At 44.0% G+C, this 14938-nt stretch overlaps 1 protein-coding gene across 5 annotated transcripts in view; it reads right to left on the bottom strand.

Moving 5' to 3' along the window:
- Positions 1–14938, bottom strand: part of CHD9 (chromodomain helicase DNA binding protein 9) — a 248025-nt gene that overhangs the window by 157693 nt on the left and 75394 nt on the right. For all 5 annotated transcript variants that reach the window (XM_056526373.1, XM_056526372.1, XM_056526375.1 and 2 more), the window contains exon 2: positions 8839–10368. In XM_056526373.1, the coding sequence (XP_056382348.1) occupies positions 8839–10254 (1416 nt within the window). In that variant the 5' untranslated portion in view covers positions 10255–10368. The remainder of the gene's footprint in view (positions 1–8838; positions 10369–14938) is intronic.

The following is a 14938-nucleotide window of genomic DNA, read 5'->3' as shown; positions in this document are numbered from 1 at the left end:
CTTATGGTGGAGAACCCCTTTAATACCTATCCATCACTCTGTTTGAAATCGTAATATTTGGTACACGGACACTGCCAGCAGTAGTGTACCTATACGGACATTACTATTATAAGATACTGGCGCAGGTACAGTCTTAGACTGGTTACTAGAGAAATGCTGTATATATACTACAATATTTATTCATTTTTATAATTTTTTATTGCTGTACTATTTTATTAATATTATTGTGAATAATTCTTAGATCTATGCACATCTGCAAGGGCCCTGCAGACAGCGCTTTCTGGTTCATATATTTTTTTTTATAAATCAATATCTATTTATTTAATAATATATTGTATTCCATTGCATCTATCCGACTGCACCTTACCAGACTGCAAGACCAGACTTGAGGAGAATGTTTCCCCTTTTGTCAAAAAATAATTATTTGTGAAGCAAAATTGGGAAAAAAATGCCATTATGCAAATTTTAGGGGGTTGCGTTTGTATGTAGTGCACTTTTAGGTAAAAAAGAAAGTCTTATCTTATTCTATAGGTCCATGATTCCAACGATACCCAAATTATATAGGTTTTGTTTTATTTTGCTAGTAAAAAAATTTTTTTTTTACTTTTTGTAAGAAAATTAGTATGCTTAAAATTGTCCCCTTCTGACACCTATAACTTTATTTTTCCGCATACGGGGCTATATGAAGACAAATTTTTTGCACCGTGATCTGTAGTTTCTAATGGTACCATTTTTGTTTTTAATGGGCTTTTTGTTCATTTTTTTCTGCTATAAGAAATTACCAAAAATGAGCAATTCTGGACTTATTTTTAACATTTATGCCATTTACCGTGTGGCTTATTTAACATTATATTTTAATTATTCAGACATTTATGCACACGGCGATACCGCATATGTTTGTTTATTTATTTATTTATGTATTTTTTTACATTATTTTATTTATAAAATGGGAAAAGGTGGGGTGATTCAAACTTTTATTAGGGGGAGGGGTTATACACAGTTATTACTTTTATCCAACAGTTATTACTTTTATCCAAGTTATTACTGAAGATCCAACAGCACTGCGGAAGGTAAGGACTCTACCAGTTGCCGGCTTTAGGTCCCACGATCAGCTTTGATTGCGGGATCTAAAGGGTTAACAGCCTTGCAGTGGCAATCGCCGAGGCAGGCTATTAGCTGCGGCCCCTGACTGCTGATTTCAGCCCGGGGCCGCGCGGTACAGAGCGGAATGACGTCACAATCCTGCTCCATAGCTGCTCCTCCCTTCCCAGGATGTACCTATATACCCTGGGGAGGGAGGGGGTTAAAAGGGGTCCTCCGCCCCTAGACATCTTATCCCCTATCCTTTGGCAGGTCAGAAAAAAAATTCTAATTGCGGGGCTGACACAGCGGTGTTCTGAACATGTCTACGGGAGGGGGGCGTGATGGCTGAAAATGCAGCAAGAAATGGGACAAAATGAAGGCTGCAGGGAATGTCTAATCTAGGGATCGACCGATTATCGGCACAGCCGATATTATCGGCCGATATTCACGTTTTTTTCCGTTATCGGTACCGGCTTCTAACTTGGCGATAATGCGCAAAACAAGGCGTGCGCACGAATCGCAGGACTTCAGTCCGGCCCTGAACTTCAGGCCGGGACTGAAGTCCCGCGATTCGTGCGCACGCCTTGTTTTGCCGTGTGGAGCAATTGCCTGACAGCTGACAGCATGGTGGAGAGGGAGCTGTCAGCTGTCCCGCTCCTCCACTCCCTCACCTTTCTCACGCTGCTTCATTCTTGCAGTGGGAGTGAGAGCCGCGGGACGACATCCACGGCAGGCCGACGTGATGACATCACATCATCGCGTCGGCGCCCGGAGATCACGTCCCTGCAGCTCTCACTCACAGTACAAGAACGTAGCAGCGTGTGAGAAAGGTGAGCATTGCTCTGGCGCTGTATGGATGGACGGGCAAATATAAGTGAGGGGGGCAAATATAAGTGAGGGGCACATATCAGGGGTGTATTATATGTGAGGAACACAGGACAGGGGGGATTATATGTGGGGGCACATGACGGGGGGATTAAATGTGGGGCACATGACAGCCCACCCCTGTCATGTGCCCATATAATGCCCCCCTGACTTATAATACCCTCTGTCCTGTGCCCCTCACATATAATGCCCCATGTCCTTTGCCCCTCACATATAATGCCCCCTGAGGGGGCAGGACATGGGGCATTATATGTGAGGGGCACTGGACAGGGGGCAATATATGTGAGGGGCACAGGACAGGGGGTATTATAAGTCAGGGGGGCATTATATGGGCACATGACAGGGGTGGGCTGTCATGTGCCCCACATTTAATCCCCCCGTCATGTGCCCCTCATACATAATACCCCCTGTCCTGTGACCCCCACATATAATGCCCCATGTCCTGTGTTCCTCACATACAATGCCCCCTGTTCTGCACCCTCAGGGGGCATTATATGTGAGGTGCACAGGACATGGGGCATTATATATGAGGGGCACAGGACAGGGGGTATTATAAGTCAGGGGGGCTTTATACAGGCAGGGGGAGAGAAGCGGGTGGCGGCGGTCTCTGGCACCGCAAAAGCCGCTACAGTTCATTGATTTAAAGCGCCCGCTTTAAATTAATGATCTGCAGCGGCTTCAGGGGGGGGGTGGGGGGAGAGAAATAGCCGATAATTTATACCGGAATATTGGTATAAATTATCGGCTATCGGCCCTAACCTCCACAGATTATCGGTATCGGCCCTAAAAAATCGATATCGGTCGATCCCTAGTCTAATCCCTTGTGCCTGTCCTGCCGGTGTCATCCTAATCCAAAGACACTAACATAGCTGGGGGAAAACATTATCAAATTAGTTAATTTGGGTTAATATCCCCCACACAATACATAGTTTTAGGGTACACATGTAGGTTTTATGGATATTTGCCACAATTACAGTAAAAACACATACCCAGTTTTGGTGAACACCATTTCTTTGTGTTGTCATTTGGGGGATGTGAATACACCATAGACAGTACAGAGTAAGAGCAGCTTTAGGTAATAGGAATTCAGTAAATAGGGTGAATCAGGTAGTGCTCTATTTGCATTTAGGCCCAGGCATTCTGTCAGACTCCTCACAGCACCATGCCATCTGTTTATAGGTGAATGCCCTGACGCCAGTGTGAGCAAAGCTTAGTAGTATTATATTAGGAATTAATAATAAACACAATGATCTTTTCGATTTTTCAGATTTTGTTGTATTCCACAAATCATACTGTGTTTTTCTCTGATGATTTTCACCATGCAGTTCTTCCTTCTAGCCTGCAGGTGTCAGTATAGATATTCCAATCTGCACACTTGTCAAAGACTGCAACTGTACTGGAGCTGACTCTATGACAAATATTCAGTATTCAATGTATTTCAATGATTCTGTATGTTAATATTCGGTCCTGAAGCACTGGGAACTGAATGTAAACAGTCTTTATTAGAATACGTACAATGAATTTAGGCATCTTTTCTACTGTTAGTGTGGTGGCCATCACCTTAATGTAAGTGGGTTGTTAAGGTCTATAGAGTTATGTATTTAATATAATTAGGGTTACAATTCAATTTTAAGATCTGATTAAAATATATTAGGGATTTGCCTTAATTTTTTTCCCCTAAAGCCTTAAAGTATTAACTCCAATAGGGGTCATGGGAGCCCTGTTCTCCCCAGAGGTGGAGGTAAGGGTTCTAGAGGTGGGATCCACTCCTATCAGACATATACAAAGAGGATATCCTTTTAAAGGGGTTTAATAGGACATTTCTACTTTTAACCTTTACTTTGTACCGAACACTTTTATAGTATCTACATACACAGAGCCACACACTAAGACTAAGGCTAAGTTCACATCTGCGTTGGAGCTCTCTTTAGGCAGAATTCTTTAAAATAGCGTAAAATAAGCAGAGAAAAAATACTGCAAGATAGAATCCATCTGGATACGGTGAGTCCATTGTGCAACAGATCATTTAGCTCATTTTTTCCCCCCATGAATGGACTCCGCAACGCAGATGTGATTTAAGTGATACCATTTACATTATTTGTATTTTAGCTGCTTGTGAGAGACTCCACAGATTATCCAGCAGCCTCTTCCTCCTTCTCTATAATACACAGCAATACATCTTACATTGCTGCTAATATACATTCATCTAGCCACACAGATCTCCACTGGGTTCACATGTCCCACACTCACAGCCCCCTTCGCCACCCACACAGTGGGCTCTCCCAGGTCAAAAGCAGGAAGTCGCACAGAGCTGTCTTCAGATAGGGACATGTGTGGACGAGAAAAAATGGTTTTTGGCAGGTCAGAAAAAAAGCAATGAGCCAACAAGCATTTTCTTGTTCGTTAGTTAATCACTAACCCTATTACAACAGCGTGATAGAGGCCCTTTTTGACCAATAATCACCCTGTGTAATAGGGCCCTTAGGGCCATGTTGAAATTTTATAAAGAATTCATGGTATAAATAAAGCAAACTCTCAGATTTCGAAATTTTATATGCTGCAGATTCATTAGCCCCATTCAATGATCCGCGCATGGCTACTTACCTCAGTTATATCTGTAGCGGGAAAAAAACTCAGTACTACAGTATGGATTGCTATTCAAATCAATAGCAGGTTTTTGCATGGAATACAAAAACCGCATAAAAAATCTATTGTGTGCACCTACCGGTAAAGAAGCACTGCAGGAATTTATTTATTTATAATGCAACATACAATGGTCTTTTCTGGACCATTGTAACTTGAAACCAGACTCAACATACAATGCTACGGACAGTCCAGATCTGTGAAACATATCAATGGCCGGAAGAACTGACCAATCAGAATGGGCATTTCACTGGTAAAACCCCTGTATTACTGAAGTGCATGCACTGACTGGTGTCTGGTAGCGCCCCCTACAGTACAGGGAGGTATTACATGTTCTGTACACTTTACCTGTACCAGGGTTACCTGCAACTTTGGACACCAGGTGGGGGCGGCTCCATGCTACTTTTTTAGGACATTGCCTGTACAGTACAGGACCCTGAAGAAGCTCTTGTCCTCTACATAGACAAGTGTTTCCCAAGCAGGGTGCCCCCAGCTGTTGAAAAACTACAACTCCCAGCATGCCCGGACAGCCTTTGGCTGTCCGGGCATGCTGGGAGTTGTAGTTTTGCAACAGCTGGAGGCTCCCTGCTTGGGAAACACTGACATAGACAATGATTTACAGCTCCCATCAGATCTTTATTACTTTTATATGTAAGGATTTGCTTTATCTGTATTAGTTATCTACTTATTTTTCTTTAATTCTCACTTTTTCCTATTTTTGGATGACATTTTGGGGGCTTTAGAACCAATTACCAGGTTTCAATAGAGTTCTGGTCTCAACATACAATGGTTTCAACATACAATGGTCGTCCCAGAACCAATTAATATTGTAACTTGAGGGACCACTGTATTAAACAACAAAGACGAGTATTATGTGGGAAAAAACTTGTAAGGGGGTTTCCCCCTATCAGCTGTGGAAACAGAGACCAATGGCAAGGAATCTGCACAGAGCACACAGCAGATAGAGACAGTCAGTGTGATCAAGGAAGGTGTATAACTCTGCAGCTAATCACTATATGGACAAATCCTATATCACTGCTTTCCTGGTCTCTTAGGGCAGACACTCTAACTAAAGCACCATTCTGTGTATGAAAAGACATACAGAGGAAAAAGAGGGCAGTGCTGGTGTGGGGACTGAGAGCTGCCAGGAGTGGTCCTTTAGGATATTATGTAATTCTGTAGGTCACAGGAAGTCCCCACACAGGGCAGACGTACAAAAGGTAAATGTAATTTACAAGTTGTCAGACTCTGGAACACATGGCTCCTCTATGGGTCCAAGATATAGGGATAAATCTGAGCTGTAGTAAACCAATTACATTGCTGGAGTACTGTTGATGAGTTAGAATTATATGGGCAAAATCCAGAGTGCTTCTTTAAAGGACCACCACTCTCATCAGTAAATGAAAAGAAAACTATTTTTATTTCCTAGTGATGTACATTTGAGTAAGGTATTATATTTTGGTCTCCTATTACTACACAGAGTTTCCTTGGAATTGAGGAGGGGGTAATTGTACTATGATTGGGCAAGCGGTCTCTGGTTTTTCAGTAACAATCCTTTGGAATTCTTTTCATAAGCAGAGGAACCTAAAGTAAGGCTTCAATACACTACGGGGTACATTTATTAAAGCTTGCACAGAGGAAAAGTTGCTTTATTAATTTGTTTAAAAGATCTCTGAAAAAAAAAATACAACCAGACTGACCATCCACTTTTCCTCTGCACAGGTTTTGATAAATCTAACCCTATGTAACATAGTTCATAAGGTTGAAAAAAAAGACCAGAGTCCATCAAGTTCAACCTATAACCCTAATGAGTCCCTACTGGTTGATCCAGAGGAAGGCAAAAAAACCCTCATACTAGAGGTAAAAATTCCTTCCCGACTCCAAATATGGCAGTCAGAATAAATCCCTGGATCAACGTTCTGTCCCTATAAATCTAGTATACATAACCAGCGATGTTCTTACTCTCAAAAAATGCATTCAGACCCCTTTTGAACTCTTTTACAGAGTTCCCCATGACCACCTCCTCAGGCAGAGAATTCCACAGTCTCACTGCTCTTACAGTAAAGAACCCCGGTCTGTGCTGGTGTAGAAAACTTCTTTCCTCTAAATGTAGAGGATGCCCCCTTGTTATAGATATAGTCCTGGGTATAAATAGATCATGGCAGAGATCTCTGTACGGTCCCCTTATATATTTATACATAGTTATTTGGTCGCCCCTAAGCCTTCTTTTTTTCTAAACTAAATAACACTAATTCTGATAATCTTTCTGGGTACTGTAGTCCTCCCATTCCCCGTATTACTCTGGTTGCCCGTCTTTGAACCCTCTCCAGCTCCACTATAGCTTTCTTGTACACTGGTGCCCAGTACTGTACAGTATTCTATGTGTGGTCTGACTAGTGATTTGTACAGCGGTAGAATTATTTCCTTGTCGTTGGCATCTATGCCCCTATTGATGCACCTCATGATTTTATTTGCCTTGGCAGCAGCTGCCCAACACTGGTCACTACAGCTAAATTTACTGTTAATTAAGACTCCAAAGTCCTTTTCCATGTCAGTCGTCTTAAGTGTTCTCCCATTTAATACATAATCCCAGCCCGGATTTTTCTTCCCCATGTGCATTACCTTACATTTATCAGTGTTGAACCTCATCTGCCACTTCCCAGCCCAAACATCCAACCTATCCAGATCCATTTGTAACAGTGCACTGTCCTCTATAGTGTTTACAGCTTTACAGAGTTTAGTATCATCTGCAAAGATTTCTACTTTACTAATAAAATCCCTCTACAAGGTAATTAATGAATATATTAAATAGATTAGGACCCAAGACTGACCCCTGTGGTACCCTACTAGTAACAGTCACCCAATCAGAATAAGTACCATTAATAACCACCCTCTGTTTCCTATCACTGAGCCAGTTACTTACCCACTTGCACACATTCTCCCCCAGCCCAATTCTTCTAATTTTATGTGGCACCGTATCAAATGCTTTGGAAAAATCCAGATATACAACATCCAGCGATTCCCCCATGTCCAGTCTGGAGCTCACCTCTTCATAAAAGCTGATCAGGTTAGTTTGACAGGACCGATCCCTCATAAAGCCATGCTGATATGGAGTCATACATTTATTTTAAGATACTCCAAAATAGCATCTCTTAGAAAACCCTCAAACAGTTTACAAATAACAGTGGTTAAACCAACAGGTCTACAGTTCCCTGGGTCACCTTTTGACCCCTTTTTAAATACTGGCACTACATTTGCCATACGCCAGTCCTAGGGAACAGTCCCTGTCACTATAGAGTCCCTGACTGTTAAAAATAGGGGTCTTTCTATTGCATTACTTAATTCCTTTAGAACACAGGGGTGAATGCCATCTGGACCTGGCGATTTGTCTATTTTGATTTTTTGTATGCGGCACTGTACTTCTTCCTGGGTTAGACAGGTGACCTGTACAGGGGCGTTTACCTTATCTCGCTGTATTTCACCTGGCATTTAATTTTTCTCAGTGAATACAGTGGAGAAGAAGTTGTTTAATATATTTGCTTTTTCCTGATCCCCGTCTATAATTTCTTCCTCATCATTTTTTAAAGGGCCAACACTTTCATTTTTGACCTTTTTGGTATTTATATAGTTAAAGAACATTTTGCGGTTAGTTTTACTCTCTTTGGCAATGAGTCTTTCTGTCTCTATTTTTGCGGCTTTTATCAGTTTTTTACATAATTTACATTTTCTCTATAGCTTTTTAATGCTTCTTCACTGCCATCCTGTTTTAGTAGTTTAAATGCTTTAATTTTGTCATTTATTGCACCCTTAACATTTTTATCATTGAGAATAGAGATGAGCGAACTTACAGTAAATTTGATTCGTCACGAACTTCTCGGCTCGGCATTTGATGCCTTATCCTGCATAAATTAGTTCAGCTTTCAGGTGCTTCGGTGGGCTGGAAAAGGTGGATACAGTCCTAGGAAAGAGTCTCCTAGGACTGTATCCACCTTTTCCAGCCCACGTGAGCACCTGAAAGCTGAACTAATTTAGGCAGAATAATTCATCAACTGCCGAGCCGAGAAGTTTGTGACGAATCAAATTTACTGTAAGTTCGCTCATCTCTAATTAAGAACACTGGCATCATTGACTGCACAGAAGCCATCTTTACAATGGGATTTCACATTGATAAACAATATATAAGAATCCCTTTATACAGAAATATAATAAAAATGCAATCTAAGTTACCTTTCCTTGTGAAGCCACGTACGGCCTTTCATGGGCGCTGAGCTGATTGGATGTCAGTGGATTCCACGGATTCAGCTGTGGACTTTGATGCTGAGAATTGAGTAGATCATTTGGGATATTTATCTGTTGTTGCTCCATGTGGGTCTCTGTGCCAGGATGAGATAGGACAGCATGATCTGAATTCGAGCCATCTTGAGAATAGGTTGTATCATCAAAATTTGGTAAGAGATCTTCTTGCAACAGATCCACTGGATCGAGCCCAGTAAACGGCTCTGATTGAGAATCCACTTGCTGCAGCAGGTTGTCTTCCAAAGGTGAAAAGCCATTGCTTTCCAGGTGATCATTAAAGTGACTCAACCGAACGGAAGGACCATCTTGAGATGGGAAGTTAATGGTCATAGGAGACATTTTTGTTCCATTGTAGTTACCCTGAGGATGTGAAGAATGCACCATCTGGAAATCATTAGAATGCAGTTGGTCACTAGGGTTCAGTACATGCTGACTAGGTTCCTGCTTGGCTCCCAAATCTGCAAACCCTTGACTTTCGGTGAAATCAGACAGAGAATGTGTGGCATGGTTAAGGTGATTGTTGGAGAAGGGATAGTGAGAAGAAAAAGTTTGTGTTGCATTCACAGAACATGGCGCCGGAGAGTGGCTATCAAACGTGCTGTCATGCTGAGTGGCAACTGGATTACCGCAGAAGTGCAATGATGTGGACGTAGATTGAGAAAACTGTTGTAAAGGCAAAGAATCTTGTGAAGTTGTGTTATTGACCATAGGCATTTGGTGGGTGTTAGAAGTCCTATGGGGTAAAGACACATTAACATCCATGAAAGTTTTTGGTTGATTCAATGTTTCCTGACCTGTGTTCAAAGTGTTCCTATTGTGCTGCTGTTGTATTGAGACCTGCTGTTGCTCGCCGGCCTGAAACAAGGCAAAATCATGGTGTGTTACAAATCCTTTACTTTGCTGCATAGACTGAGTGTGTCCGTGTTGTTGGCTGAACGGGGAGCCATTCTGATTTGGGATTGATGTGGCAGTTTGGTGACCCCACATGGGGCTCCCATCGTCAGCAAACATGCCATTGCCTTGGCTTGGAGGATGTATTGGAGAGCAACTGAACTGTGATCGTGGTGACAGAACGCTTTCAACTGGACTGCTGTATGATCTACTTATTTGGTGCAACTTGATGGAATCAAACTGGTTAAGTGTATCAAACTCACTAAGTTTCTGGTGCGCTTGAGCATCCTGCATATGGTTTAGTGAGTCAACATGGAGGGGTTCAAACTCCGCACCAAGGTTCAATTCATCAACCAGGGACACGTGATCATGTTGAGCAAAGGCATCGTCAGACAAACCCAATGTTTCATCAAACAGGTGTGTGTCATCGAAAAAATCCATCATGGGATCAGTCATATTGATAGTCTTAACTGCGATGAGTGCTTCATGAAGAGTTGCTCATGTCAGGCCATATTGGAGTGAATCCTCCAAAGGGGATATTAAACGCGACTACATTATTAGATGATTGGCCTAGAGGAAAAAGAAGACACAAAAATTACTATATAGTCTTGCTAAATATCCAGCTATATAGGCTACAGCTGCACCCTGTTGCCAGCAAGTACAATATTTTTTCTATAAGGAAACACAGCTTTGCAGCCATTGAAGGTGACTTCTTAAAGGGGTACGACCATCACGCCCCCTCCCACTGACGTGCATTGAGGGGGCATTGCCATGACATCACGAGGGGCGTGACAGACCCCCATAGCACAAAAAACAGCGTTTGGGACCAAATGTTCCAAACGCTGGCCAGTGGACTACCCTATTAAAAACATTTTAGGCCCTCACATGGTTATGCTGGATCAAAAAATGCTGAATGTATCATTTCTTTCATCCGTCACAACACTGCTGGAGGGCAACTATGGCGGATTGTCCATAAAACTAGCCTAGACCATGTGTATCTGTACATTCCTATACATATTGAGGTATGTGCAGATTATTCCACCCTAGCGTTTGTAGTACAGACACTAGAGTGCAATGCTCTGCACATACCTCCATATGTATAGGAATATACAGATACAGACACTAGAGTCACCCGTTAGCAGGAGTGGGCAGGATCGGACACACATGTTAGCATGAGCAGGCCAGATTGAACACAGATGTTGCGGGAACAGGCGGAAGTAGAAGAAAAACTCTGCAGGAACGGGTGGGAATGGTCAGAAATCCAGCTGGAACATCCGGGAGCAGAATATAAAAAAAAAAAAAAAAAAAAAAAAAAAAAAAAAAACAGTCCCAGGCAGAGCTCTAATCCAGACCCTTTCTGGATAGGCATGCCGGATGCAACGAGCTACATCTGTTGTTCCCATCCAGAAGGGTTTTGGACCACTGGACATATGTAAACCTTGCCTTTCACTTCTACAGAAAAGGATAAAAAACAAAAAAAATTTCTACATTTATCTTGTGTTGATTTTGACCTAACTCACGCTTTATTTGGCACAAGTATGCAAAGTGATAATAGTACTATTTCCACAGGTTCGGAATGTGTACACGATTTATCATCACCCTGCTGACACCTCTGTCCATGTCCGGAACTGTCCAGAGTAGAGCTGGGCGGTATAAGCAAAAACGTGTATCACAGTATTTTTGTGATGTCGGTTCCACGGTATTCCCCCCCCCCCCCCCATGTGTCCTGGGTGCCGCTTCTATTCCAACACCCCCCCCCCCCAATGAATTATCAGCTGCGCTGTCCCCACATCTGTCCCCACATCATGTCACCGCAAGCGCTCCTCTGCTCATCCTCCTATAAGTTGCGGGCCGCCGGCACTAGAAATCTGTAATGTACTACAAATAACTTTTCCTGAGCTCTGGTACCATCTTCACTGTCCTGCGCTGCGGCCCTCTTGCGGTTTCCGTGGGACGGGAAAGTCACAGAGCCGCCAGCCTATCATCGGCCGGGGCGGGACATCGCTGCGGCCGGTGATAGGCTGAGCGCACTGTCATGTATGATGCCGGCCTGCTCCTTACATGACAGTGGGCTCAGCCTATCAGCGGCCGAGGCGGGACATCGCTGCGGCCGGTGATAAGCTGAGCGCACTGTCATGTATGAAGCCGGCCTTCTCCTTACATGACAGTGGGCTCAGCCTATCAGCGGCCGAGGCGGGGCATCGCTGGGGCCGGTGATAGGTTGAGCGCACTGTCATGTATGAAGCCGGCCTGCTCCTTACATGACAGTGGGCTCAGACTATCAGCGGCCGAGGCAGGACATCACTGCGGCCGGTGATAGGCTGAGCGCACTGTCATGTATGAAGCCGGCCTGCTTCTTACATGACAGTGGGCTCAACCTATCAGTGGCCGAGGCGGGACATCGCTGCGGCCGGTGATAGACTAATGGCTCTGTGACATTCCCATCGCCAGGACCGCAGCGGAGGTACCTTGAGGAGTTTATTTTGTCTATATTTTCAGCCCGGCCAACGTTATTTGTAGTACAGTACAGATTTCTAGCGCCGGCGGCCTGCAACTCATAGGAGGATGAGCAGAGGAGCGCTTGCGGGTTACATGATGTGGGGACAGATGTGTGGACAGCGCAGCTGATAATTCATTGGGGGGCGAAAGAAAAGCAGAACAGCGCTCGCGGGTCACATATGATTAGTTCCCCGATGTGGGTACAGCACACGCTGTGGCGGATAATTCACCCCTTTGAAGGGGGGTTGGGGGGTAGGAGCCCAACTGGTATTGCGGTATGGGCAAAATTCATATCGTGCAGGAAAAATTTTTCGGTATTCGGTATGAACCAGTATGCCCAGCACTAGTCCAGAGAACAAGCAAATCCCCATAGCAAACCTCTCCTGCTCTGGACAGTTCCTGATATGGACAGATGTGTCAGCAGAGAGCACTGTGATCAGACAGAAAATTACTATACAACTTCCTCTGGAGCATATAGAAGTAATTTACAAATCTGTTTAACTTTCTGGCACCAGTTGATTTGAAAAAAATTGTTTACCACCGGAGTACCCCTATAAAGGGTATGATCATAGCATTTTTTTTTACAGGTTGCAATATGCCCGGCATGTCCTGTTATGGTGCAGAAACAAAGCGGAGGTGTTGCAGATTTTCCTAAGGCTAGGTTTCCACTTGTTTTTTTTTCTGGCAGTTTTTGGATATTTGCCACTGCAGTTTTTGAGCCAAAGTCAGAAGTGTATTCAAAAGGAATAGGACATATAAAGGAAGGACTTACACTTATCCTTCCTTACGGATCCACTTCTGACTTTGGCTCAAAAACTGCCAGAAAAAAACCAAGTGGAAACCTAGCCTAAGTGACTTCAAAAGGGAAAGTCAAAATTTGTAACAGACACTCATTGATTAATCTTTTTAAATCCCTGCACTAAATCCTTGCATTTGCAAAAAGAAACCTGCACCATGGGTGTGGATTTGCCACAATGAGTTTACCCACAGAAACGCTGCACAACGAGGGGTATTAATGAAAAGTGGTGTAGGTGAATGTATTTTTACTCCATTAATGCGGTAAAAACTGTGTACCTGCACCAAATGTATTACATGGTGCAGGGCATGTGATAAATATGGTACTGATCACATTTCTTACTTCAGTACTACACTTTGTATTGTGCTTCCTCTGCGACATTTTGCTTTACCCGTTCGATAACTATGTGACTTCTTAAAGGGGTACTCCGGTGCTTAGACATCTTATCCCCTATCCAAAGGATAGGGGATAAGATGCCTGATCGCGGGAGTCCCGCCGCTGGGGACCCCTGTGATCTTGCATGCGGCACCCCGTTTGTAATCAGTCCCCGGAGGTTCGATTACCGGCGACTACAGGGTCCCCCACGCTCCCGTGTGATGTCACACTCCGCCCCTCAATGCAAGCCTACGGGAGGGGGCGTTACAGCTATCACGCCCCCTCCTGTAGGCTTGCATTGAAGGGCGGAGCGTGACATCACACGGGGGCGGGGGCGTGGCGTCACACGCCACCCGCCCTGTAGTCGCCGGTAATCAGTCCCTGAGGGAACATGCTCCGGGGACTGATTACAAATGGGGTGCCGCGTGCAAGATCACGGGGTCCCCAGCGGCGGATAGGGGATAAGATGTCTAAGCACTGGAGTACCCCTTTAATATTGCTGTCCATAGTCAGCTTTTAAGCCAAGTCAGATCTGGTGTAGCATCTTAGACAAACTGTATGACAAATTTACCCCACAAAACCAGGGTAAAATCAATGATAACTTCCCCACATTGTTCACCTGCAAATCTGCAGCATTTCCATCCCATGCAGCCATGCCCTAAAGTAGCAAAGAAATAACACCCAAAACAGGAAAGAAAAGTCTATCAAGCAGAGATAAAAACAGACCACAGAATAGCAAACAAATAGAGACAAATAGGTCATATGGCACGTGTAACAATTTCATATTGTGGGGTACTCCACTACCCCAGGGTTCGAACATTTTGTGCGGGCTGCGGGGGTCGTGACATCACGGCCAACAAAATGTTCCGAACGCTGCGGCAGTGAAGTACCCCTTTAACCTTTTTCCACCAACATTAAAATTTACAGGGTAATGGCAGGGTCCCTGTGCCAGAAGCCTCTTGTCTTTAATGGCATTATGGACTTCTGCACACAGTGCCAGCATGCTCCTGTACTGTGATGGGGCACTCTGAAAAAAAAATTAAAAACCTTAAACAAAGAGCCTATATTGTGTGCTGTGTTTCCTAATACAAAAGCACTATTTCTGCATTTGTCACCCCTGTGATATTATTCCTGACATAGGGGCTCCCTGAGCAGAAGGAGCTGAGAAGAACATAGGGAAGACGTAATGTGTGTCTCCTCTGCAGCGTTAAAGGGGTACTTCACCCCTAGACATCTTATCCCCTATCCAAAGGATAAGGGATAAGATGTCTGATCGTGAGGGTCCCGCCGCTGGGAACTCCTGCTATCTCAGTGCTGCACCTGCCGTTTGTTTAGAGCATTAGGTGCAGCACCGGAGGCTTGTGACGTCACGGCCACACCCCACTTGTGACATCACGACCACGCCCCTTCAATGCAAGTCTAAGGGAGGGGGTATGATTGCTGCCTTATATTGAGGGGGCATGGCCTTGA

The sequence above is a fragment of the Hyla sarda genome, chromosome 6 (genome assembly GCF_029499605.1).
Source record: "Hyla sarda isolate aHylSar1 chromosome 6, aHylSar1.hap1, whole genome shotgun sequence".
Classification (NCBI taxonomy): Eukaryota; Metazoa; Chordata; class Amphibia; order Anura; family Hylidae; genus Hyla; species Hyla sarda.
The sequence above is the reverse complement of the archived record's forward strand: the minus strand, read 5'-3'. Positions and strand labels throughout refer to the sequence as shown.